Source organism: Cicer arietinum, chromosome 3 (genome assembly GCF_000331145.2).
Source record: "Cicer arietinum cultivar CDC Frontier isolate Library 1 chromosome 3, Cicar.CDCFrontier_v2.0, whole genome shotgun sequence".
NCBI classification, from domain to species: domain Eukaryota; kingdom Viridiplantae; phylum Streptophyta; class Magnoliopsida; order Fabales; family Fabaceae; genus Cicer; species Cicer arietinum.
Genome location: NC_021162.2, coordinates 59,469,962 through 59,494,440, shown reverse-complemented (window position 1 = coordinate 59,494,440; position 24,479 = coordinate 59,469,962). Strand labels below are relative to the sequence as shown.

The window sequence follows — 24,479 nt, the reverse complement described above, 5'->3', positions numbered from 1 at the left end:
TAATAAATGTTAAAACTTTTTTATTAGTTTCTAATTCTTTAAATAAAATTGCAACATCAAAATCATAAGAATTATCTTTTTTTTAGATAAATTTTAATATGTTTGTGACACAAGTCCAAGATTTTATACAATAATCACATAAGTTTTCAAAACTAAATGTAAAAAATAAAAGAATAAACTAAACAAAAATTCACAGGTATCTTTTTTTCTCTTTTCAAATAATAATTTAACCTTCATCAGATTTGACTTTCATTCAAAGTTTTTGTCTTTAATCTTGGTGTTCTTAGGATTCCATTTAGTTTTGGAAATCCCTCCCACATGTTTCTTCAATTTCTCTTTTACTTTTTACTTCTCTGAAAGCAAAGACATCACACACACAAGCATGGTCTTTTTTCTTTTTCTCTGGGAAAATTCTTACCACTCGTTTTTCATGAATATATGTGATAGAGATATCATACCTAGAGTTGAGGGAAGATTAAGATACTCATTCAGATTTGAGTGTAATGTGCATGCACTAACCATCGTCTAATAAGAAATCACTATTTTTCGTTTCATATATAGAACAATTTCAAAATATAAAATATTCATGGGATGTTAGTGTAAAACTATTTTACATTGAAAATATATTCTCTTCAGATTATTACATTTTATCACTGAATCATTATTTAATAATATTCACATCTATATGATTTCCATAATAGGAATAACAAGTAGTTTCATATAAGTTTAAATTGTGGAACCCACTTGAAAGTGCTTTAAGAATTAGTGATGAAGTTTTTCCAACTTTACTCCTATCCTTTTCACTTGTATAAACCATTTTTCAACAATGGAACATAGAATTTTCTTCACTTTAAAGTTAGATATACTATGTAATTGATACTTGCCCGTTAATCTTCTCAATTTGGTCGATTTCTAATGAAGATAACTTAAGATCTTCACATATATATAACATGGTCCAATAGAACGTGGACATTGTAGCTAGGTAACAAATCTCAATGGAGAAATTTGGAATATGCATTATTTATTTATTCCTTCTTTTGGTTCTTAATAAACAACTATATTCCAATGCTTTTAGTAGCAGTATGATGGATGAAGAGGCATTAGAGGAAGGCCACAATAATGTAGAAAAATCTATCACAGATCATGGGTATATGATCATGCACCCTCTAGCTCTTATATTTTATATTTGTACGAGGTTTCTCTAAAGTTTTGTTTATTAAGTATGGAGTTTTTATTAAAAAAAAAACTGGAGTTCAATCTTATGCTATTATTATTTTTATACAATTTTTATATAACTCTATCTCTGCTTTTGTTAGACAGATGATGTTCACACATAAATCAACAACAAAATAGTTGGTTAACACGTTTTAGATATCTAGTTAATTACGTTTAATAAATGATTATAAGATATGACATATGTCGAAACTCATTAACCATCAATTGGATGTGATTATTTGCAAATTCGAATATGATTAACCATGATTTCAAGGTGCTGAAATCTACATATAACTGAATACTTGATAATCAAGGTTAATTATGTTCAAATTTGTAGTTGATCACCTTCTATAGATGCTTAATGAGTTTTGAAACTTGTTATATCCATTAATCATCCACATAACGTAATTAACTACGTATTAATTTGAACTGCGCTAGTCATCTATTTTATTGTCAATTTTTTTGTCTCGTTTTGTGTCATAATATCATAACTATTTTTTGTAGACATATATTAGTAAGTTAATGGTTATGTTAATTTCTAGATTTTATACTCTTGACTTGTTACTTAAAACTCTTTCGACGTCTCTTAGCTCTGTTTGTCTCTGTGGCCAATCATATGCATGTTACTTTAACCTTGACATTTAAATATTTGGTTTTTCTAATGGTGTTAAGGAGTGACATGTGGGACTTAGAAGATGATGAATGGCAAATGGTGCAAAAGAAAGGAAACCAATTTGTGGTGAACGATCAACCTTTCTATGTAAATGGATTCAACACATACTGGTTGATGGTGTTTGCTGCTGATGAGTCCACCAGAGGCAAAGTCACTGAGGTGTTCAAACAAGCTTCCTCAGTTGGTATGACAGTTTGTAGGACTTGGGCATTCAATGATGGCCAATGGAAGGCCCTACAGAAATCCCCTTCAGTTTATGATGAAGATGTCTTCAAGGTGCTCCTTAAATTAATTATCATTTTATCTATGCACTACTACACTAAATTAGTATAGAGTTTACAATAGTCTCTGAAGCACCGACATATCTGATCGAATGTGTGTTCTGGTGTCTGATACATGTCAGTGTCCAACACCGATACGACACCGACATATTGATTATATTCAACTAATTTATTTTCCCAAATTATTATCAGTTTCTGTGTCATATGTGTGCTTTATAAACAATAGATATAATAGATAGGTTAGTTATTAGTGCAGCTAATTAGCACTTGTCATGTAAATTTTACTATTTGGGTGGCAGGCCTTGGACTTTGTGGTAAGTGAAGCAAAGAAATACAAAATAAGGCTGATATTATCATTGGCTAACAATTGGGAAGCATATGGTGGCAAAGCACAATATGTGAAATGGGGCAAAGATGCTGGCCTTAACTTGACCATTGATGATGACTTCTTCTCACATCCAACCCTTAGAAGCTACTACAAGTCCCATGTTAAGGCAAGATTCTTTAAATGAAACATCTCAAAATCAACATTGCTTATTTTAAAGCTTTGTTTGGTATATGCTGCAATGACTTAACTGCTTAAAAATTGTTTCCTGCTCATGGCTGCTGTTTTTCATTAATATTACTGGCAGAAATACAAGTACTAACGTGCCCGTTTATCTGCTTTTTCTATTGTGTTTCGTCGTATATACATTTTAGTATGTTTTATTCCTCAGTACTAAGCTGAATTTCACTGTGTAGACTGTGCTCAATAGAGTTAATACATTGACAAATATCACTTACAAGGAAGATCCTACCATTTTTGCCTGGGAATTGATGAATGAGCCTAGATGCACCTCAGATTCCACAGGTGATAAGTTACAGGTTTGCCCCTTGTAACCTTCTAGCAACTTGTGATATCATCTAGTTATTTCCATGATATCATGTAACTCAACTACTTTTCACTTGAATATATATTAATTTAGGACTGGATACAAGAAATGGCATTCCATGTGAAGAAAATTGATCCAAAACACCTAGTAGAGGTTGGACTAGAAGGATTTTATGGACCCTCAACACCTCAGAGACTTCAGTTCAATCCAAATACATATGCTCAACAGGTTGGAACTGATTTTATCAGGAATCATCAGGTTCTTGGTGTGGACTTTGCTTCTGTTCACATGTATGCTGACTCTTGGTAAGTATGTCAAGTTTTTATTAACTACTATCATAAAACTGAATCATGTTATATCTTGTGCGGGGGAATGCGACAATAAACTGAACAATAAGAAGAAGATGATGATAGTTGCACAAATAATTTCAAAGCATGTTTGATCACACTAAGCTTTAGGGATAACTACAAATCTTCTTCAAGATACTTTGAAACCCATGAAGTGAATTGTACGCTCCTTTCAATGATATATTATAAAATAAAATTTCTTCAATTACTCTCGTTCAACAGAGAAAATAAAAAATAATTTAGACAAAATTTTGGATTATAAAGTTAATAAACTTATATTCTTTTTGTTCTAATTGAGTATATTTATTTATAGAAAAACTCATGCCACTTTGCAGAAGAAAAAATAACTGAAAAAAATATTTTAGAGGGACTAAAATCAAATAAGAGGACAAAAGAGTTATTTAAGCCAACACTTTCTGTCTAGTTATGAACATATTTGGTTCATCTAATTCCAAAAATGCTCACCTTTTGACATGAACATTACAACAGTTTCTAACTCAATCAATGATCTGTTTGAAGGATTTCAACACAAATTGCTGATACTCATCTCCCATTTGTAAAATCTTGGATGGAAGCTCACATAGAGGATGCAGAAAAGTATCTTGGAATGCCAGTTATTTTTTCCGAGTTTGGTATATCTTCAAAAGATCCTGGCTACAATTCAACATATAGAGACACATTAATAAACACTGTGTATAGTTCCATCCTAAACTCCACAAAGAAAGGAGGGAGTGGAGCTGGAAGCCTTTTGTGGCAGGTCTTTCCTGAAGGAACAGATAATATGGATGATGGTTATGCAATTGTTCTCTCAAAATCACCTTCCACCTCAAGTATTGTTTCCCTTCAATCCTATAGGCTTGGTTTATTCAACTCCTTGTGTTCTTCCAAATGCCAATGGAGTTGTAAGAAGAAGAAAATGTTGGATAAGATACTCTATCATGATGAACTCTAATACATGTAAAGTTTCCAATTATAAATTTATGGCCATATAAAACCATGCATGTATAATTATATGATTTTCCATATCATTATGTTTGTATTAACTAACTTCAATTATGTGTTTAGTTTGTATGAACTATCTTAATATAGAAGCATGCTACAACATTCTTCACTGTTTACATTAAGCTTATGAGAAATGATTTTTGTACAACCAAATTTAGACAATTTTTGCGGAAAAAAAATCGTTAATGCAGTTCAAATAGATTGTTCATTAGAGCAGATGGTTAATGGGTATACCATAGTGTTGAAACTTATGAACTACCAACATAACTTCATTAACCACAAATTTAAATGTGATTAACCATACTTTTCAAGAGTTAAATTACATGTAGATTTGAACAGCTGAAAAGTGTAGTTAGTCACGTCCGTTGGCTTTCAGATTGGAAGCTTTTGTGTCCATATCACATGAGCTCTCCCTAAAGAACATAGATGTTTTGTAATGATATTTCCACAAAGAGCTCAAATTGACAGTGATATGGTAATTAAAAATCTAAAAAGCAATAACAATTAAGTATATCATCTTGCTTATTGCTGCGTTAAAAAATACACCCAAAACAAGTATATTTTATCGCAGAAGTAGTATAAAAGATTATCGTATCCACAAAAATTATTTAACAAATATCAAACTAATTAAGATTATTTATTATTTAATTAGAATAACAATAATAGTTGAGTTATTATGGTAACAAAATAATCAAATAGAAAATAATTAAGAAAAATAATAAAACACAGTTGTAAATCAACGGAGATTACTTTCTTTTGATTCAATAATCAATCCCTTTACTAAGACTATTAACATGTTTAATTGGTCGTGATTAATATTATTTTTCCTAAATCAACCCCTTGTTTGGTCATGCAAAAAGTTTAAATCAAAGAACAACGTAGAGTATAAAAAGGTTGAATGACTAAAAGACTAAAATTAAATTTGATCATGCAATAATTTATAGTCTCAATTATCCTATAGATACACCAATTAATTGCAGTACCATTGCTAACAACTAATTGATTAAGAACATGTAAAGGGTGAACAATCCTAACATGTGATTGTAGCAATAGAAAAATTTAATTCAACGATAAAAAGTAATCAAAATAAAACTATGGTCTTTTGGTATGTCTTGTAAAAACTTCAAAATTTGAGACAATTTACACCAGCTCCAAACACTCCTAAAATCTCTCAATTATTGTGGTGACCCTTTGACCTTCATCTCTCCCTTCCTCCCTAAAACTCCTTCCTTTTTTTTTTATGTTATATGCGGCCCCTTTTTCCCCTAGGTGCAGTTTTTAATTTTCCTCCTTTTATCTATTGATGTGTCGCCTCTATTTTCTCAATTTAGACTCAGCCAAATCTTTATAACAAAGGTAAAATTAATTTATAAATTTATATAATAGCATATAATTTCCCTGAAAAATATCTCTAAAAAGTACATTAAATTAAAGTTTATCAGTTACTATGAGTATGAGTAATCTGAAAGTCAATAGAAAGCTGTTTTCTTAGAGTTGAAGAAGTGAATCTAATAAAATGAGATAAAACATATGAAGAAGAATCATAAAATGAGATACATAAATATACTTACATAAAATATATAAGCAGGTCACTTTGTGCTAAAGCTCAATTTTGAAAGAACTACAGCTGCCTGATCACCACCTAGAAGAAAATAAGGATGTCTCAAAGCAGAAGCAGCAGATAAACGCTGTCTTCTTCCGGAATCTCTTTTGGAGATAAGTTTTGATGCTAAGTCCCACCCTCTACCGGAATCATTATCAAGGATTTTGGAGTTCGACTTCATGCGAGTGGAGTCCTTCCATTTGTTCAAATCATATCCATATGTTCTCATTTCCAAATTGAAATTCTTTAAAGCAGCTTGAGATCTTAATGTTGGTATTGCCATTTGAAGGAGTACAACCCCAGCAGAATACATATCAAACAGATCAGGACTGTTTAACTGCAACAGAAATCACAGATGTGGTTTTGGCACAAATTTGAACAAGGATTTGCATAGTTAACATAATTCAAATATGTAGTTAATTACATTCTATGAATCATTAATGAATATAATGAGGTTTCACAACTCATTAATCATGATTTTGCACGTCAATAACCATGATATTCTGGTGGTTATTCATTAGCCATCCAAATTATGTTCAAATAATATACATGATATCCATTAACCACAATTTGAGTTCAAATATACACCTGAAAATTGTAATTAATGACGTTTAAAATTGTGGTTGATTGTGTTCAGTGGATGATTAATGATTTATGACACCTTGTTATATCTACTAACCATCCACTAAACTTAATTAATCATGTATTTGAACTGTCTTAACCATTCAAATTGTTGTCGAAAATTATCCTATTTTGTGTCAAAATAACACCACTCTTACATATTTCAAATAGACATGGAAGAACATAAATGCATTGCATACAAAGTATGTTTGCTTGTAGGAAATGACTCCATACAGATTAAGAGTCACTTTGATAAAATTATCAAGAAGTGATTATGAAAAAAGAGAGAACAAAATAATCTTACAAAAACTGTGTTTTTTAAATAACAGCTTATCATCTAAGTCGAAATTTGCTTCTACAGTCAGTTTTTCAGAACCTGTTGTATTTAATTTCTCTATAAACATATAAATAATTATTAGCATTTTTCGGTAAGTGAAGAAACATTAACTTATTTTGGATATTGAAGTTTTCATAAGCTAGAAGCTTATTCAAACTGGGCCTGATTTGTAAATGATACCACAATCTAAAAATTCTAGCTGATGCATAGGAAAAAATAAACATAAATCTTACTGAAGAATTTCTAATTAAGGAACATTAGCCAAAATAGTACTTAATGCATGCTTGAAAATTGTGTGTGATTCTGTCAATATCTTGGCCTATATACTTCTTTTTCTAATATTAAAAATTGTTAGAACTTTGAAGTCAATGTTATATTCTTTTACTAGAAGAACTCACACAGTAGCATAACACCCCTACATAAGAACCTTAACTTAACTGCATAAAAAGGTTAACAGAAATAAAACCTGCCACATGATTGGTGAAAGTAAAGCTGCAATTGGTTCTGGAGGAAGACTTTGTGTTTCTTGTGGTAGCACATATAGTTCAGGTGGACAGTAGTCAGGATCCAAAGGCGTATAGTTAGAAACATAATTCTTTCCAATTCTAAGGTCTGTTGCAGCACCAAAATCAATGAGTTTAATCTGCCCTTGTTTTGTAACAACCAAATTGGAAGGCTTTACATCCCTATGAACAATGCCAGTGTCATGAATTTTCTTAAGAGATGTAATGATCTGGCGCATTATTTGCTTGATGATCAGTGCATTTCTTTTGGAAAAGTCTACACCTTGCAAGACACTTCCAAACATGACAGACTCTAAGTTTGAAGGGAAGTTTTTATCTGTCATGTAATCAGCAAGAGAACGGTCTCCCTGTGATATGGACAACCCTGCAACTTAGTGTATAAATAAATAGTTGGTAATATATTTCCTAAAATATACATATATGTAGCATGTGTGCGTGCATTAATTTATGCAATTCATTTAGATTAATAATTTAATTACAGTTCCAGAGTTCAGACTACGAAACATGGTAAAATATGATTGAACGTTCGTGTAAAGCGTTTTTATAATGTCATTGCATAGTTATTAGTTCTCAAATAAGTGAATGAGTATAGTATACTACTAGACGCCAAGAATAAAGTTACTTTGCATATATTCATAATTATTTAACACCAACACTGAAAAATAGTTTAGAACTCATGAGAGTTAAGTAATGTATGCATGATGCATAGATAATTAATGGATACAGTTTTATCTAATAGGAATATTAGGTAGAGCACCTCAAACTTCCAAACAAGCCATTTTCCACCTTTTATGAATTGGGAATTGCTTTTATCAGCTACAAAACTTCCAAGGAACTTAGCACATGTTTCAGGAGCTGCTCTGGAGAGTCTGTAATTAAACCACTCTTCATAATCACCAAATTCTTTAGCTCCTTCAACTCCAACCTTTACCTGCATGTTCCATCAATAAGCTACTGTTTTTGCTTTCAAATTAAAACTATAAAAAAAGAATAAAATACATACATCTTATGTAACTAAGTTGAAAAATGGCATGCCATATGTCACCACATAAGTTTGTAAATTACCAAGAACAAAATAAACAAGATGGGAAGTTTAATTTAAAATTGATTAAATATGTTTGTAGTCCAAGTAAAAACAGTTGCATCAGATTCAAGTAGAGAAACAAGCTCAGAAAATAGTACCAATTTAGTTCAAATAAAGTGAAAGTCACGATTATTCCAACAATCAAACAATTGGGTTAGGAAGCAAATATATAATAAATGAACATCTCATCTCAAAAATACCTTTTTAAGAATGACTTTATCCTTAGAATTAGCATCCAAATTGCCTCTTCCACTCTTCTGCATCATCATCTCTTTTACATCCACATTCTTTGGAACCAAAACACCAGAATAAACAACACCAAATGACCCTTCTCCTATCTTACTACCAATCAAGAAATCACTTCTTTTCATGTTTCTCCTTCCAGATAAACTATCCAAAACAAATTGCATTGGAGCCAAAAGGAATGCATCAATGGCACCAAAAAGAACACCTGGTCTTGCAGTTAAGTAAAACCATGTCAACCCAACAAATACCAAAATCCCAAACCTTTGCATGTCTGTTAAGTCCTCACTCACACTCTGAAACTGATCCAAATAATAAGTGTTCTTAAATAAGTCTTTGGGGATGATATCAGAAAGTGCATTGCACCTTATAATAGAATGAGTGTTGAAATGGTTTGCTGAGAAAGAACTGTTAAATGAGGTGGTGAGTTTTAGAGGAGAGAAGAAGATTTTATTATGAGTATGTTGAAGTGTAGTTGTAGTTGTAGAGAGTAGAGAAGACATGGTTGTTATTTTAAGACAAAAAAGACAGTGTTGTGTTGTGTCTCTCAGCTAGTTTTTCATGTACTTAAAAACTTGAAAAAAATAAATAAAATAATGTCAGCATAGGTTGCTCTCATTACTTTATCCCCCCTGTTTTTCTACATATTTTATTGGTTCAAAATCACTTGAAACCTCATCCAAAAACTTCAAACAATCTATGACAAAAATAAAAAATAAAAAAAAACAATTATTTAGGACACTCCTTAAATATTTATTAAAAAATGCAGCATATTTATGTTGCATAATTTTTTTTCAGATTATATAGTAAAAGTAATTTCCGGTAAACCAACACATAAAAATTACTTGAACTGCCGAAGACGATTGACGTAGCTTCTTAAAAGTAGAAACATGGATGTAGCTCCTTGAAAGTATAAACTCATGGACATTATTGTTACGATGAATATGGATTGAATTTTAAGCTTTTCTTGTATTCGTTTGCCAATTAGGTCAATGTCTTTAGATTTTCTGAACAAATAGCTAATCGTGTGTTTCTAGTGAATAGTCTTTGCTCTTATTGTTGCTTCATATAATAAACAATAAAATAAAAGATAAAAAAAACTATAAAAAAAGAATAAAATACATACATCTTATGTAACTAAGTTGAAAAATGGCATGCCATATGTCACCACATAAGTTTGTAAATTACCAAGAACAAAATAAACAAGATGGGAAGTTTAATTTAAAATTGATTAAATATGTTTGTAGTCCAAGTAAAAACAGTTGCATCAGATTCAAGTAGAGAAACAAGCTCAGAAAATAGTACCAATTTAGTTCAAATAAAGTGAAAGTCACGATTATTCCAACAATCAAACAATTGGGTTAGGAAGCAAATATATAATAAATGAACATCTCATCTCAAAAATACCTTTTTAAGAATGACTTTATCCTTAGAATTAGCATCCAAATTGCCTCTTCCACTCTTCTGCATCATCATCTCTTTTACATCCACATTCTTTGGAACCAAAACACCAGAATAAACAACACCAAATGACCCTTCTCCTATCTTACTACCAATCAAGAAATCACTTCTTTTCATGTTTCTCCTTCCAGATAAACTATCCAAAACAAATTGCATTGGAGCCAAAAGGAATGCATCAATGGCACCAAAAAGAACACCTGGTCTTGCAGTTAAGTAAAACCATGTCAACCCAACAAATACCAAAATCCCAAACCTTTGCATGTCTGTTAAGTCCTCACTCACACTCTGAAACTGATCCAAATAATAAGTGTTCTTAAATAAGTCTTTGGGGATGATATCAGAAAGTGCATTGCACCTTATAATAGAATGAGTGTTGAAATGGTTTGCTGAGAAAGAACTGTTAAATGAGGTGGTGAGTTTTAGAGGAGAGAAGAAGATTTTATTATGAGTATGTTGAAGTGTAGTTGTAGTTGTAGAGAGTAGAGAAGACATGGTTGTTATTTTAAGACAAAAAAGACAGTGTTGTGTTGTGTCTCTCAGCTAGTTTTTCATGTACTTAAAAACTTGAAAAAAATAAATAAAATAATGTCAGCATAGGTTGCTCTCATTACTTTATCCCCCCTGTTTTTCTACATATTTTATTGGTTCAAAATCACTTGAAACCTCATCCAAAAACTTCAAACAATCTATGACAAAAATAAAAAATAAAAAAAAACAATTATTTAGGACACTCCTTAAATATTTATTAAAAAATGCAGCATATTTATGTTGCATAATTTTTTTTCAGATTATATAGTAAAAGTAATTTCCGGTAAACCAACACATAAAAATTACTTGAACTGCCGAAGACGATTGACGTAGCTTCTTAAAAGTAGAAACATGGATGTAGCTCCTTGAAAGTATAAACTCATGGACATTATTGTTACGATGAATATGGATTGAATTTTAAGCTTTTCTTGTATTCGTTTGCCAATTAGGTCAATGTCTTTAGATTTTCTGAACAAATAGCTAATCGTGTGTTTCTAGTGAATAGTCTTTGCTCTTATTGTTGCTTCATATAATATAAAATAAAATAAAAGATAAAAAAAAAAAAAAAAAAAAAAAAAAAAAAAAAAAAAAAAAAAAAAAAAAAAAAAAAAAAAAAAAAACAGAAGAAACCTTGGAGTAAACGGATTTGTTTGGCATGTGGGTGTCGATTTTAAGATTTTCAAAAGTAATCACAATCATTACCAGATTATAAAGCAAGTTATGTGCAAAAATTACTTCAAGCACACTTAATCCTTATGAATGTAGCAAATTAAAATAAAATAAGTTCAACATTTTATCCCTAATAGAGATACTTTGTAATTTTTTTAAAGTGTATAGAATAATGCAATTTATTTTCTTCAAATAACAAGTTCTAGCAAAGTCAGCTCAACAATTGTAGAGCTGCAAGGAACAAACATAATGCAAAGTTCACAAATGTTTTTTTTATGGCAATTCATGTAACAGTGTATCACTGTTCACTCAACCAAATACAACTAATACAATTTACTACCTAATCATCATAAGAAAAGAAGTGTTGTCTTAAGTCAATGCAAACCATGAAGTTAGCAAGCAGGGCTATTCATTTGAAGAAAAGAGGCTGCAGGTCTCGCATAAGAGAAATCCTTGAAGGGATTTCCCCCATTCGGACTGGCAGCTGGTGAATCCACAACCGGCATATCAGTCCAGCGCTTCTCAAAGTTGGCAACACAGTACTTTCCTGCTACATCTGGCCGGAAGCTTGGTTGAATTTCACGTGCATCCAACTTCTTCCAATTGATTGGTTTGAACCACTTGTGGCCTTTGATTTCACCAATCCCTTTAGCTCCACAACCTAACCGCTTTGGTGCCTCCTTCTGTAGAAGCTGTAACACGGTAATAAAGGAACCATATTATAGGAGGAAAGCTAAATAAAATTTGAAACTAGAAAATGACCTATCTCGTGTAGATGAAACAAATGCTACAGCATTGCAAGAAATATTACATTAGGGGGCATTTGGAAGAGCTAATTTGAGTTTGTCTAACATAAGCATATATGCAAGTGTATGGAAGAGCTAATAAAAATAACTTATATGTCATAAGCTCCTCCGAATAGCTTACAGTCATAAATCTGTTTTCAACTCTTTTCTATTATAGTAGTTATACATAATCTCTCTCACGATATGCATGCGCTTAATTAAACTGTGTCCAAACATCCCATTAGCCTTTGTATGTGATAAAAACTTGAGTTGTTTGAAGTCAATGGTAGAAAAGCTTCATGTCGCAAACGTTAATTGTCAAACTCAAATGAAACCCTAGTTATATTGAAGACTCTTCAATGTTGCAGAATTGAAACTCTTCTAGGTATGCCTAAATTAACAGTTAATATCTTAAAGACAAAAGTTATTCAAAGTTTATTAGATAAAATAAAATAATTTTCTGATGATGATGAATTTGGTCTTAAAATAATTGAAGGAAATATAATTTGTGGACTAGAGATTACCCCTTTCAACAGTGAATGTGCTTCACTTGACAAATACCCTGGCAGCTTAATCCTATCTTTCACTATCTTCTGCTGAATCTTCTCACGGTTCCCACCACAGAAGGGCGGCTGCAGAGGAGATGAAACAACAAAAACAATCATTTAGCAACTACAAAAAGACCTTGCTGTTATTCACTTACCAGGTCATTACACTTTACAAGCATATAGTACTCCTATAACTAAATGAACTAATTAACTCAATAACACCCGCTGTCAAGTTGTAGAAATTTACTAAAACTGACAATGAGCCAAGAGACTAATAAGCTTCTAAGTTCTAACTTTGACTAATTTAATTTGCATAAATGAGCTAAACATGAGTGCATTTTAAGCTCACAACCCTATAATAAGCCATCTTCGCTGGACATCCAATACAAATTTACAAGAAACAAGATACAAACCTTCCCAGTAAGCATCTCGAACAGTAAGACACCTACACTCCACCAATCGGCAGCCTTATCATGGCCCTTGCCAATAATAATTTCAGGCGCCATGTACTCTAACGTACCACACATCGAATTAGATCGTGCACTTTCTTCAAATTGTTTTGCTAGGCCAAAATCGGTCAACATAACCTAGTAGATGAACAACAACAAAATCTCTGGTCAGTTATGACATGCACAAAGCAGGGTTAAAAGTCATTATGAAAAATATGGGGGAGGGAGGACAGCAAAGTACATGGCCATCAGCATCCATAAGGATATTTTCAGGTTTTAGATCCCTGTGCATTATTCCATTTGAGTGGAGATGGGAAACTGCAGAAACAATCTCGGCAGCATATATGCGTGCTAGATCCTCTCTGAAAAACAGAACCAGACATTAATGCTGCAAACTAAAAACTGAAACGTAAAAGACACAAAAGAACTCAAAGCTAAACTTACCTGAAAAGGCCCTGGTGATAAAGTTGAAAGAAGAGATGGCCCCCATTAACAAAATCAAGCACAAGATACAATCTGTATTTGGTCTGAAACAATATATACAGAACACGTCACCTTTAATTTCTATTTTAGAGAATGTATTCTTCTGTAAGCTGAATAACAAGAGAAAATATTTTATTTACAAAGAATCAAATTCAGGGTATTAAAAAACTTCTGTGGCTTGCATTTAAGTTTTGGGCGACACATACAATCTACGTCACACTGTTACATAAGATGAACCATTAGCAAAAGATAAAAGAAGCTATAAAACCTATTTACAAATTTGAAAACAAGTACCTGAAAAGAGTATCTTAGTTGTACAACAAAGGGGTGCTCTATCTTTGTCAAAATCTCCCTCTCAGCTTTCATGTATTCAGCATGGTTCTTCTCCATAATCTTGTCCTTCCGCATAACCTTCATAGCATATATTTCTGAAGTGCCCTTTTTCCTCACCTGATATACTTTTGCAAATGCACCCTGCCCCACAACCTTCAAAATCTCAAAATCTTCAATGCTAACTCTTTGGATCTTCATGGCGTTCTCATTATTCAGAGATTCCTCAATGACAACATTGTCAAAGGAAGATTCTTTGATGTCTTCAATGGTCTCTTCACTGAGGCGCTCCACTAGTTCCAATGAATCATCAGACTCGTGTATGGTGAGCTTACTGAGTTTAAGTGATTGACTAATACAATTAGAAGGACCAACCAGAGAATGTGAGCGGGTGTAAATGACTGCTGGGTCATCATAAACCAACTCGCTGGATTCTTCAATGGACTCACCAGTAGCGGAATCAATGTTATTGACTTCAACTGTAAGTGGACCAAAGACGTCACAGAAATCTAGCTCAATGTGATCTGTGCTTGCAGTACCAGGATCGTTTACTGGAAAAAGTAACGGTTTATACATGCCAGCCATAGTCAAACCAGAAAACTGAGAGGAAACCATTTTTCACCACTCAAGGAAAAAAGGATCTAAGCTCTTACGATGCTGATGACCAGACTAATAAAAAATTATACTTTAATTGGACCGAAGTTCTCCAGCACCCTCACTGCTGATGGACTCCTATCAACGGCCTGAATGAGGAGGAAGTTGATGTAGGCAAATGAGTTTCCCAAGAATTTTGGCAGCAAGCAGATCAAAATCCAGCAGACGAGTTCGTTGTTCTTGTTTCCCGAATTACAGGAAACCAAGTATGCTCCAGTGGTTGTTGAACTCATGAAGATCCAATTGACAATCTGTATTTCAACTCACCAAAAAAAAAGGAAACAAAATGAAAACAAACAAAACAAGAGAATTCAAATACAACTATCTCTGTTACCATAAGCTAATCTAATCATCATCATCATCATTGTCATCATCATATATAATACCATAATAGCACTGCCATAAATAAAATATCAAACAACTCAAACCCCGATAGCAAAAGGAAAAACAATCAAAGAGATTTAGCGTGGATTGTCTTATTTGAGGTATATCCACTGACATAAAAACTTGTGAAATTATTTGAAAGACCTTATCGAAACAACTAACAGCTTAAACAAAAACACTTTGACCATATTTTATCTTTTGCTACAGAAATCCTTAATACATAAGCACTTACATAATTAGTGCTTATTATAAGCCCTTAATCAAGTTGTTCAATTCAACAGTTACCACCAATCACATACATAATTACCATTAAAAATAAATAAAAATAAAAACCACAAAAAAAGAGGGAGGATTCCATTTCTAATTCCAATTCAATTTCAAATTCTTAATAAAACAATTAAAAAAACTGGTTTTTCTAGCCTCATAGTTATTTGGCAATAAAGAAGGAATTAAAATATAAAAAAGAATAATAAAACTTCAATCTATGTAACAGTACATCATATAACGAGATCGAATCTAAGCGAAAAATCCAAAAAACCGAATCACAGATCGGAAAGCACAAAAACAAAACAAGGGTTTGTAATTATGAAACAATAAATAAACGAAACAGAAATTAACAAGCCCCATTGAAGTAAAAAACAAACCTATATGATGCGAATAAAAATTGAAAGTTAGAAAGAAGGGCAATTAAAAAGAAGAGAGATAGAAATGGGGGTTACCAGGGAAGGTTGCGGGGAAGAGAACGTTTTTGAGAGATATTATTATTATTATTATTCGGTGGGAATGGGTTCGCGTCGAAACTTAAAACATGTTTGATGGATGGTTATCTTTTTGGTGAAACGTGGCGTGATGTGAGTGGATGAATTGGTCCCACTCAATTTCGTGGACTCCTTCTCTATCGTACACAATGCGAATATGCTGTTTGTGTGTGTGTGTGGTGTCTTGTTTTTCAGTTTGACACTTTGCTTTTCTGTTTACACCTTGATGAGGCAAATCTTTTATTTTTTGACCCAGGTTATTTTGACCGAACCAAAGTGGATGCCAAATTAAAGAATTTTCTATTATTAATAATTAATATTGGATTTTCACTCTTACAAATTACAATCACCATGGTCTATTAAGAGACAAATTAATTACGGATTCTCACTCTTAAAATCACCATGGCCTATTAAGAGATAAAATTAATTAATTGTGGATTTTAAAAAAATATAGAAAACGTATTTTCAAATGTAAATTCAACAACAATCATTTATTTTCTCAAATTACTCTATTTTTATAATGATATTTTGAAATTAGTTGTATACCACGACAAAATATTGGTCTTTCATTGACAGATAATGTAAAATGATTTTCCGATTCGTGACTTTTTAATAAATAGACATTTTATAAAATAATCTACTTATTATGCCTAATCTTTTCAAGACAACATCACAATAAAAAGAATAAATACTTGTTTCATAATTTCTCTTACATATTTTATTCGCCGCGGTCAATGGAGATTAAATTTAGCAGAAAAAATTAGACTTTTACAATGTGATAAATTCATATTTAAATTATATTAAAAAAATCATATTTAATATCTAACACGCTTCAAATACAATCATTTTTAATAGACATAATTCATCAACAACAACAAAATCTTAACACATTAATTTTGACGGACCTTAATGAAATATTAAATTACAAAGATGAGACATATATCATGAGATATGTATAATATTATCAGTTAAATAAGTCTCTATAAAATTTTGAATTTTAGTCACATAAACAAAATCACATATTTTAGTCCATATAAAATTATTATATTAGCAGTTTTAGTTCATGTTAGAGTGTCAACATGTGTTTTAAAATGATTATTTTGCCTACATTTTACAATATTATAAAAAAGTAGGGGTATACAAATGTCGATTTTGATATGTCTCTTATTCGATTTTAATATTTGATCGAACCAAATTTTAGACCATAACTCGTATTTTAATCCAACGACCTGACTTTTTTTAAGAAAAACAATTAAACATAAAGAAATTTATAATAAACAAATTAATTTAAGAACAGTAGTAATTCATAATATTATTTTACAAATTATAAATTATTAAATTAATGATCTAATTGGTAATTTTTTAAAGAAAGTGAATCAATAATAACAAAAAATAATTATTTGTTTTTTAAGTAATTTGGGACGGATAACATGAACCCGACCATGTTTCTATGTTGTCATTATTTTTTTAAGATCGAGTCAAATTCATCTCATTATTTACGGGACAAGACAAGTTTGTGGAACGGATAAGATCTTATACACCTCTAATAAAAAGTTCATCTACACAAAATAAATTTAAAAGATGATTTATAGGCACGTCTATTTTAAGAATTTTCTATTTTAAATATATAACATTTAAAAAATTCATATTTAATTCATCTCATATTAAAAAGTGATATATTTGTATGGATGAATTTTTAATAGTACTTTAAATATGATTGAAAAAAAATCATTTAAAAATTTAAAAATTAAAGTATCTTTATTTTCATCAATAATTATAACAACTTATAAATTAATTTTATAAAAATAAAATATGTAATTTTTTTATATAAAAATTAAATATTAAATTTCAAATTTTTTTTTAAGAATAAAAACGTATTTAACCATAATATTAATTTTTTATTTATAAAGACGAGACATATACCCTAAGATTGCAGGCGTGCTCTGCTACAGATCAACAAGTTATGATATGCTGCCACAGTTCCAACAACTTTCAGCAGCGAATTAAATTGGATCTCCTGATGTAATACTCTGCATTTACAACGTGATTGCATATTAGAGGAGATAGAATGTAAAATAAAAATAAAAAATGAGGATTAAAAACAAAATGAAGTGAGAGATAAAAAATTGTAGAGATGCATCGAATCGAGGTTTTGCAGGAGAAAAACTAATTGATAACATCCTCGACGTCTATCTCACACAACAAACATTGGACTGAAATATTAACTCTTAACTAATTAATATTTTTATCTTAAAATTGATATTAAATATTATTAAAAATAATTTATATAAGTAAGACTCTATTCGAAACAAAATATTCAATTTAACAATATTAATATTTATTAGTTGAGTTAAATAATTATTACATTTTTATTGTTAGCTATTTGGAATTTTTCTTTTAAATGCAATGCAATTTGATAAATCCAAAACTACAATAAATATGTTTCAATTGATTTCATGTTTGTATATATTTTTGAAATTAAGAGTTATGTAAATATTGCTGTTTTAATTTTCTTATTTTAATTAATCAGTAATTTTGGTCTTTTAATTTTTAATTTTGCAATTTTAATTCATATATTTCTTAAAATTAAGACATTTTGCAATTTATATCTTTATTTTGATGAGATGACATCATTAGTATGGTTAAATAGAAGTCATATCATATTTTATGAATTTTTAATTAAACAATACATTTTAAAATAAAATATTTTATTTTTGAAACCTAATTAAAATATTTAAAATAAATTTAAAAAATTAAAATCAATAACAATCATAGTCATTATTTCTAAAAAAATACAATAAAATTATTTATCAAAATAGGAATTCAACTTCCCCTCTCATTATTGTAATTTTCAACTTTTTTATTTTTATTTTTTATGTTTTACTTAAGTTTCAAAAGAAAATAATATATTATTTAAAATGTTTTATTTAATTTAAAAATAATAAATGATGCCGTAAAGTTTCATGCAGCAAGCTATTCTCTCCGTCTCTGCACCACTTCTTGTGCTCTTACTATGACTGACTTTCTCGCTACAAACCCACTTGCCATATCATTTCTCAATTCACTCCTAACCCCAACAAACAGAACCCAACTTAACCCAAATTCCTTTTCCCCCTTTTCCCCCTTTTCCCCCTTTTCTCCCAAACTATCCAAAATCACTGCTAACAACAAGTGCGTTTCCGCGGCGTTTAGCTCCAGCTCCAACGGAAGTCATGGTCCACCATCAAGGGGTCAAAGATTTTACGATGAACTTGAATTCGAGGACACCAAGGACAACAATTTTGAGTTTGAGCTTGAGTTAGAGAGAAGCCCCTTCAAAGAGGAGGGTTCACCCAATGAAAATGACGATGATAAAGGAAGTGTAAATGAATTGGGAGAAGATGATTTGATTCGGGTTCAAGACGATGTAGGTAGAGATGATGATTTGAGAAAAGATGATAAAGTTGAGAAATTTGGTGGTAATTTGAGATTAAGAAGAGGTAAACAAGTGATAAGAAGGTCAAATTTGTTGGCAAAGCAGGTGATCAGTATTCACTCTGCTCTTAGCTTGGGATTCATTTCCCAGCTTTGGGTGGACACCACCTCTGTGAGTTATGAATAAAAGATGATAGCACTTTCTTTCTTTCTTTCTTTGTTCAATGTTTTTTTGGAATTTATTTATATTATTATATTGTTTGTTTTGCTTATTGTATTTGTTTTTCTGGGCCTGAGGAGTTTATTTGTTTGCTGAATTTCATTTTCAGTGGATGGTCTTGTTTGTAGAGGTGAGGTCAAACTTGCTTTCTGGGGATTCAGAAAAATTCCTTCTTGAGGATATCAGTCAGGTATGATAAATTTGGAATCAGGAGAGACCAATTTTTTTACTGCATTAAGATTCGATTGATATTGTCTATATGCTTGCTTCAGACATATTCTACTCACCCTAATGTTTACTTTATAATACTTTTTTGGGAGTTCTATTGCCTTCAATGAAACATGTTAATATGGGTGCTGTTTGTTGTTGGAGGGGGGTTGTAAATCTTTTTGCTCGAAATTTCAATGCATTGCACGTTCTGATGATAATTTGCAACATGACTTGGTAACTTTGTCTTGTGGCTGCATGTAACCCCTAGTAATAAATATGGTTTGACAGGAAATGATTTCTTGAGTTTTTCACTGCATTGAGTGTTTTATCTGTTCGTTTGTCAGGTTGGTGATGTTGTCCTTGTTCCAGATGAAAGTGTAATAGACAACGAATATAAAATGATTGGATTGGAGACACTGGTATGTTTTACTGTTTCATGTGACTTAAACTTGTGAATTATTTATTTTTACATGATTTACGGAAGGAGTTTATGTAGTTTGGCAGAATACCGATACAAAGACTTCTTTAATATTATGTTAGGTTCAATCGCTGATTTGTTGCTGAAACAATGTAAGATAGTCATGTTTTATGCAAGAATGAAAACATGCCTTAGAGGTAAATATAATATTGCTCAAAGCATCAGGGCTTTTACCACTGGATTTGCTTCCTGTGACTTGTAGATTATGTCAACATAATACCCGATTTGATCTGCAACTGTTCCTTTGTAATGGATCATGTCACAGGATGTGCAACATCTAAATCACTTTCAAAGATAATGTCTAAATGCTTATTTTTTGTACCTTTCTTCCCATTTTTGCTTGAACAGAATCAGGGTTGTTTGGGTAGAGAGAACCCTAAGATATTTATGATAAGACCTTGATAGTAACCAATTATTTTCTTCTTTCCTCTCTAGGAATGTGATCCGCAATGGGTTCAACCCTTTTCTAGACCCGCCTTGGTGGGAGTTTTATAGAACCTAGTTGCCCTCTCTAGGCATGTGAGAGGAAAATTTAACCTAGTCTTGATCGAACAGTCACAATTGTTTCCTAAAAAATAGCTGCCAGCAAAAACTAAGTGGAAAATAAAATAACAAATAAAATGGCATAATATTAATTCCTTTTCTGAGACTCATAGTTATAAAACTTGTCACTTGGTTGGACCAGCATTTTTTATGGATTTGTAAGGAGTAATGTGATATCCACTCTTCTGGATGCTTTTTTTCTTCTTGCTGAAGAGTATCTTCTTCATTTAAATATTTATGACTGGATGTCAAAATCTCATTTGAATGTGTTCAATATATTCTCACTGTCTCACACTAGCTACCCAGGGTTTTATTTTATCAATAACACTAGAAGTGAACATTGGAGTTAGAGTGCTTCTCTACACTGGGCAACTTGAATGAATTTTTCATTTGAGTTTCCTGCTAGGTAGCTTGAAATTGTGATTTTTTTCCTGGTGGAGAGGGTGCAGTAAATTGTTAAAAATTTATCTAAAGAAGAAATATTTGTTGGTAATTGGCTAAGTATTGAAACCAGAAGGTATGACAAACAAACAAAAATAAATGTGGTGGAACCTTTTCCAGATTTTATTAAGTTGTTATAACGAATAATCATGTTGTATATGATAGTTGGTCCAATTACTTACAAGTAATAAATCGAAGTTATCGTATTTCTGCTTAAGATACCTGGCTAGTTCTGACAAATTGTATTCTATCCCTATGAAATCGGAAAGTGATCTCTTGTGGAAATTATGATTTTCCACACTTTTATCCAGAATTCCAGTACTTCATATGAGTTTTTTGAATCAACCATTTCATTGACTCTTTTCAGTTAACCATCATAGAAAGTAATTACATGGTGTCAATCTTGGCTTCATTACCACTGCTGTCAAATTTATACAAATTATGAGATGTCTTAATTTGTTTGTATTTGCTAGGTTGGGTACAAAGTTGTAACACCCTCTCGACGATATATTGGAAAGGTGATTATATGTTTCTTGCACCATGTTGTGTACAAATATTTACCGGTTTACTCATCTCTAATAATATAATTATGGAAATCTTAACTTTTAGGTGCGTGGCTACAATTTCAGCATCAACTCAGGTGCTGTCGAAGAACTTGAGATAGACTCATTTGGACTATCCATCATTCCATCAAGTTTGGTAAGTGATTGCTTCTTTGTAAGGTCATTGGAAATACAAATTTTACCATTTTAATTGGAAACATTCATATCCATCTTATGCAATATTGGAGCGAGGGAGTACATAGGAGCTCCCTCCCCCCTCCAGTTTTTTTTCTTATATATACTTGTTATATTTAAACCGGTAGTCCCTCAGAAAATAGTAAGATTCTTATATGGCACCTTAATAAAATGGAAATTCTTATCACTGCTAAATCTCACTCCACAAAAGCTAACTTACAAAAGTTAGGCAAAACCCCTATTTTGGTCCCTCGCTAATGGTCTCATTCTCATTTAGTCTCTTATAGATCATATTTTGCAATTTAGTCCCTTATAGTCAAAGTAGCCTAAATTCAGTCCATCCGTGTTAACTCACTGTTGTTTAAAAGAAAAAATGCTTATGCATCACTGTCGGGCATTCTTTTACCCATCTATCTCAGTGAGCATTTAAAATTATGTGTTAAAAATATGCATACATGTTCACATGAAACTTGCAGTTGTAGTTGCAGCTGAAAGAACTAGGGGCTGTTGTATGACTCCCAGAATAAATCTGCTTCATGGACAACAACCAAATTTGAAGTAATTCAACTTGCTATCTTCATTCTTCAATATTTATTTTTCTATTTAATTTTTTTAGGTGAGTACGTTCTCTTTGCTGGTTGAGGATGTACTGGAAGTACTATCTGATGCTGTTGTTGTACATGAAGCTGCAGCTTTGCGAATACAAAGGCTTTCAAAGGTACCTTTAGTTCAAAAAATAGAACTGCCAAGTGCCAGGTTTGCTTGTTCAGTTGCTTTCTATTATTGTTTTAGCTGCTGAATATGTTTCTCTTGCGACTTACTCTCCCTCCAGATTGGGTCTCTCCAGCAAAAAAAAAAAAAAATAGCTGACAAGTTAGTTGAAAGTTGAATGATTAGTTTTTAGCGGAAAGCTATTAAGATAACTTACTGAATTAGAAGTGTTTGGTATGATTAAGTGTTCAGTTAATTGGTAGTGATAAACAGAAAATGATATAAAATAACATGTTTATAAATTTTTGCAGATAAGTTAATTCAAGCATCCTTTTAGCGTTTTGGTAATAAGTCATTTATTTTGTCTATTTGATAATAAAACATTGTATTTGCCTCCACTAGGGTTTTTTGGGCAACCAGAGTGTGGGAATTTCAGCTGATGATGTTGAAGATTATGAATCTGAACAATCGGTGACATATGGCCGTGTTTCAAGGAGAAGGACAAATTTTGGAAGAAAGAAACCCAATCCAAGAGATTGGGATACTAATGAAGATAACTGGGAGCTTCCTATGGACTACCTCTAATCTCATGGTTTTTCTGCATTTACACGCCTAAAACTAGATAAGAATAAACGGGTTCCCTGCTCATAAATTTCATATACAGACCTATTTTATAAGAAATAATGGAGTTTAAATAAGCTTATTAGAAATGCTTAATAGCCTTTTTTTTCTCCTGGTAAATAGGCTATCTTTTGTATAGTTAATTTCCTTGAATTTCTCTAGATTTTTTAATTTTTTATTTTAGCAATTTCCTTTGCTTGTATTGCCTATTCGGCTATTCCACGATGAAATGTTTGGTGAACTATTAATTATGTAATATATGAAATATCCCATAGTTTGAGATGGATGGAATTTATTTTTATTTTATTTTTTATAAATATATGCTTCTCTATTGGGTAACAACGTAGAAAGTGTCCACCTTTTATAATCAATTGACATATGTAATTTCACCTCCATTGACCCCCCTCCTTTACATCAAGACACCGGAAATCCCCCCTTTCAAGCATTACAATTACAATTCCCCCTCTAGTTCTATTTTAACAAAAATAATTATTTTTCATTGTTATTAAAAAAATTAATTAAATGTAATTAATTTTATAGATTTTATATAAAACATAATTTAAATTTATTAAATTATTTTTTTGAATGTCAAACATACTCAACTATTGACATTAAATAATTTTTATTAAAGTAGAGATATATTAGAAATACTAGTATTAAATGAGTTAAAAATAATTAATTTTTTCTTTTAATGATCAAAATTTAATGTTACTGTTTTGTTAAAGTTTGATGAAAAATGTTGTTTAAAAAGGATAGTTAATTAATATAATCTCCCATGACACTTACGGAAATAGAGAAGAGTTTTGACATTGCATATCAAATAAACAATAACAAAGTAATGAAGATGTCTTTTTGGATTATACATACATATGCATTATATTATATTAATGTATTGGGTTCTTTTCAGAACAAAATTTATTATATTGGTTTCAATTTTGCGAGTGATATATAGATGTTCTTGTTTAAAAAAAATCCATATATAAACATTTTTTTGAAGTTTTAACATGTATACAGAACTAGTCTAATTTAAGGAATATTATTCGATATGAAAGTCTATTTCATAATGTTTGATAAATGACAAAGTAAGTAAGTAAGCATAAAAAGAAATAATTTGTCAGTAATTTTTTTATAAAAAAAAGGTGATATGCAAGTTTACAATAACATTTATTTGTAATAGTTAAATAAATTTAAAAATAATATCTAAACAAATTAAATAATGACTATTTTTATCTGAAATTAAATAATCACTTGAG

General features: G+C 31.1%; 5 protein-coding genes across 8 annotated transcripts; 2 read left to right on the top strand and 3 right to left on the bottom strand.

The window, feature by feature from the left end:
- Window positions 1-955: 955 nt before the first annotated feature.
- Window positions 956-4,506, top strand: LOC101502100 (mannan endo-1,4-beta-mannosidase 6). Its single transcript, XM_004492516.4, has 6 exons — window positions 956-1,147; window positions 1,888-2,164; window positions 2,469-2,663; window positions 2,911-3,033; window positions 3,135-3,346; window positions 3,908-4,506. The coding sequence occupies exons 1-6, from the start codon at window positions 996-998 to the stop codon at window positions 4,338-4,340; spliced, it is 1,392 nt and encodes a 463-aa protein (XP_004492573.1). The 5' UTR covers window positions 956-995; the 3' UTR covers window positions 4,341-4,506.
- LOC101502423 (serine/threonine-protein kinase STN8, chloroplastic-like) lies at window positions 3,770-9,407 on the bottom strand. 4 transcript variants are annotated; one of them, XR_003471915.2, is made up of 6 exons: window positions 8,760-9,407; window positions 8,233-8,406; window positions 7,418-7,822; window positions 5,962-6,330; window positions 4,714-4,803; window positions 3,770-4,269 (listed from the first exon to the last, which is right to left on the bottom strand). XR_003471915.2 is itself a non-coding variant. In XM_027332662.2 (5 exons), exons 1-4 carry the CDS (start codon window positions 9,303-9,305, stop codon window positions 5,980-5,982), a joined length of 1,476 nt encoding a protein of 491 aa, XP_027188463.1. In that variant the 5' UTR covers window positions 9,306-9,407; the 3' UTR covers window positions 3,770-4,269; window positions 5,962-5,979. The 4 variants fall into 4 exon arrangements, 2 of the variants coding, with proteins under 2 accessions (XP_027188463.1, XP_027188464.1); XR_003471918.2 differs by having other exon boundaries at window positions 3,770-4,042; XM_027332662.2 differs by lacking the exon at window positions 4,714-4,803.
- Window positions 9,408-10,194: 787 nt separating this feature from the next.
- On the bottom strand, window positions 10,195-10,755 carry LOC140919836 (serine/threonine-protein kinase STN8, chloroplastic-like). The gene has a single exon (XM_073366494.1). It carries the CDS (start codon window positions 10,753-10,755, stop codon window positions 10,195-10,197), a length of 561 nt encoding a protein of 186 aa, XP_073222595.1.
- Window positions 10,756-11,610: 855 nt separating this feature from the next.
- Window positions 11,611-15,949, bottom strand: LOC101501564 (serine/threonine-protein kinase AtPK2/AtPK19-like). Its single transcript, XM_004492514.4, has 7 exons — window positions 15,813-15,949; window positions 14,020-14,960; window positions 13,687-13,769; window positions 13,484-13,604; window positions 13,207-13,380; window positions 12,770-12,877; window positions 11,611-12,152 (listed from the first exon to the last, which is right to left on the bottom strand). The coding sequence occupies exons 2-7, from the start codon at window positions 14,668-14,670 to the stop codon at window positions 11,853-11,855; spliced, it is 1,437 nt and encodes a 478-aa protein (XP_004492571.1). The 5' UTR covers window positions 14,671-14,960; window positions 15,813-15,949; the 3' UTR covers window positions 11,611-11,852.
- A 2,843-nt stretch (window positions 15,950-18,792) lies between these two features.
- On the top strand, window positions 18,793-23,512 carry LOC101501255 (uncharacterized). The gene is made up of 7 exons (XM_004492513.4): window positions 18,793-19,437; window positions 19,595-19,675; window positions 20,040-20,114; window positions 21,631-21,675; window positions 21,767-21,856; window positions 22,511-22,612; window positions 23,008-23,512. The coding sequence occupies exons 1-7, from the start codon at window positions 18,865-18,867 to the stop codon at window positions 23,188-23,190; spliced, it is 1,149 nt and encodes a 382-aa protein (XP_004492570.1). The 5' UTR covers window positions 18,793-18,864; the 3' UTR covers window positions 23,191-23,512.
- The last annotated feature ends 967 nt before the right edge of the window (window positions 23,513-24,479 follow it).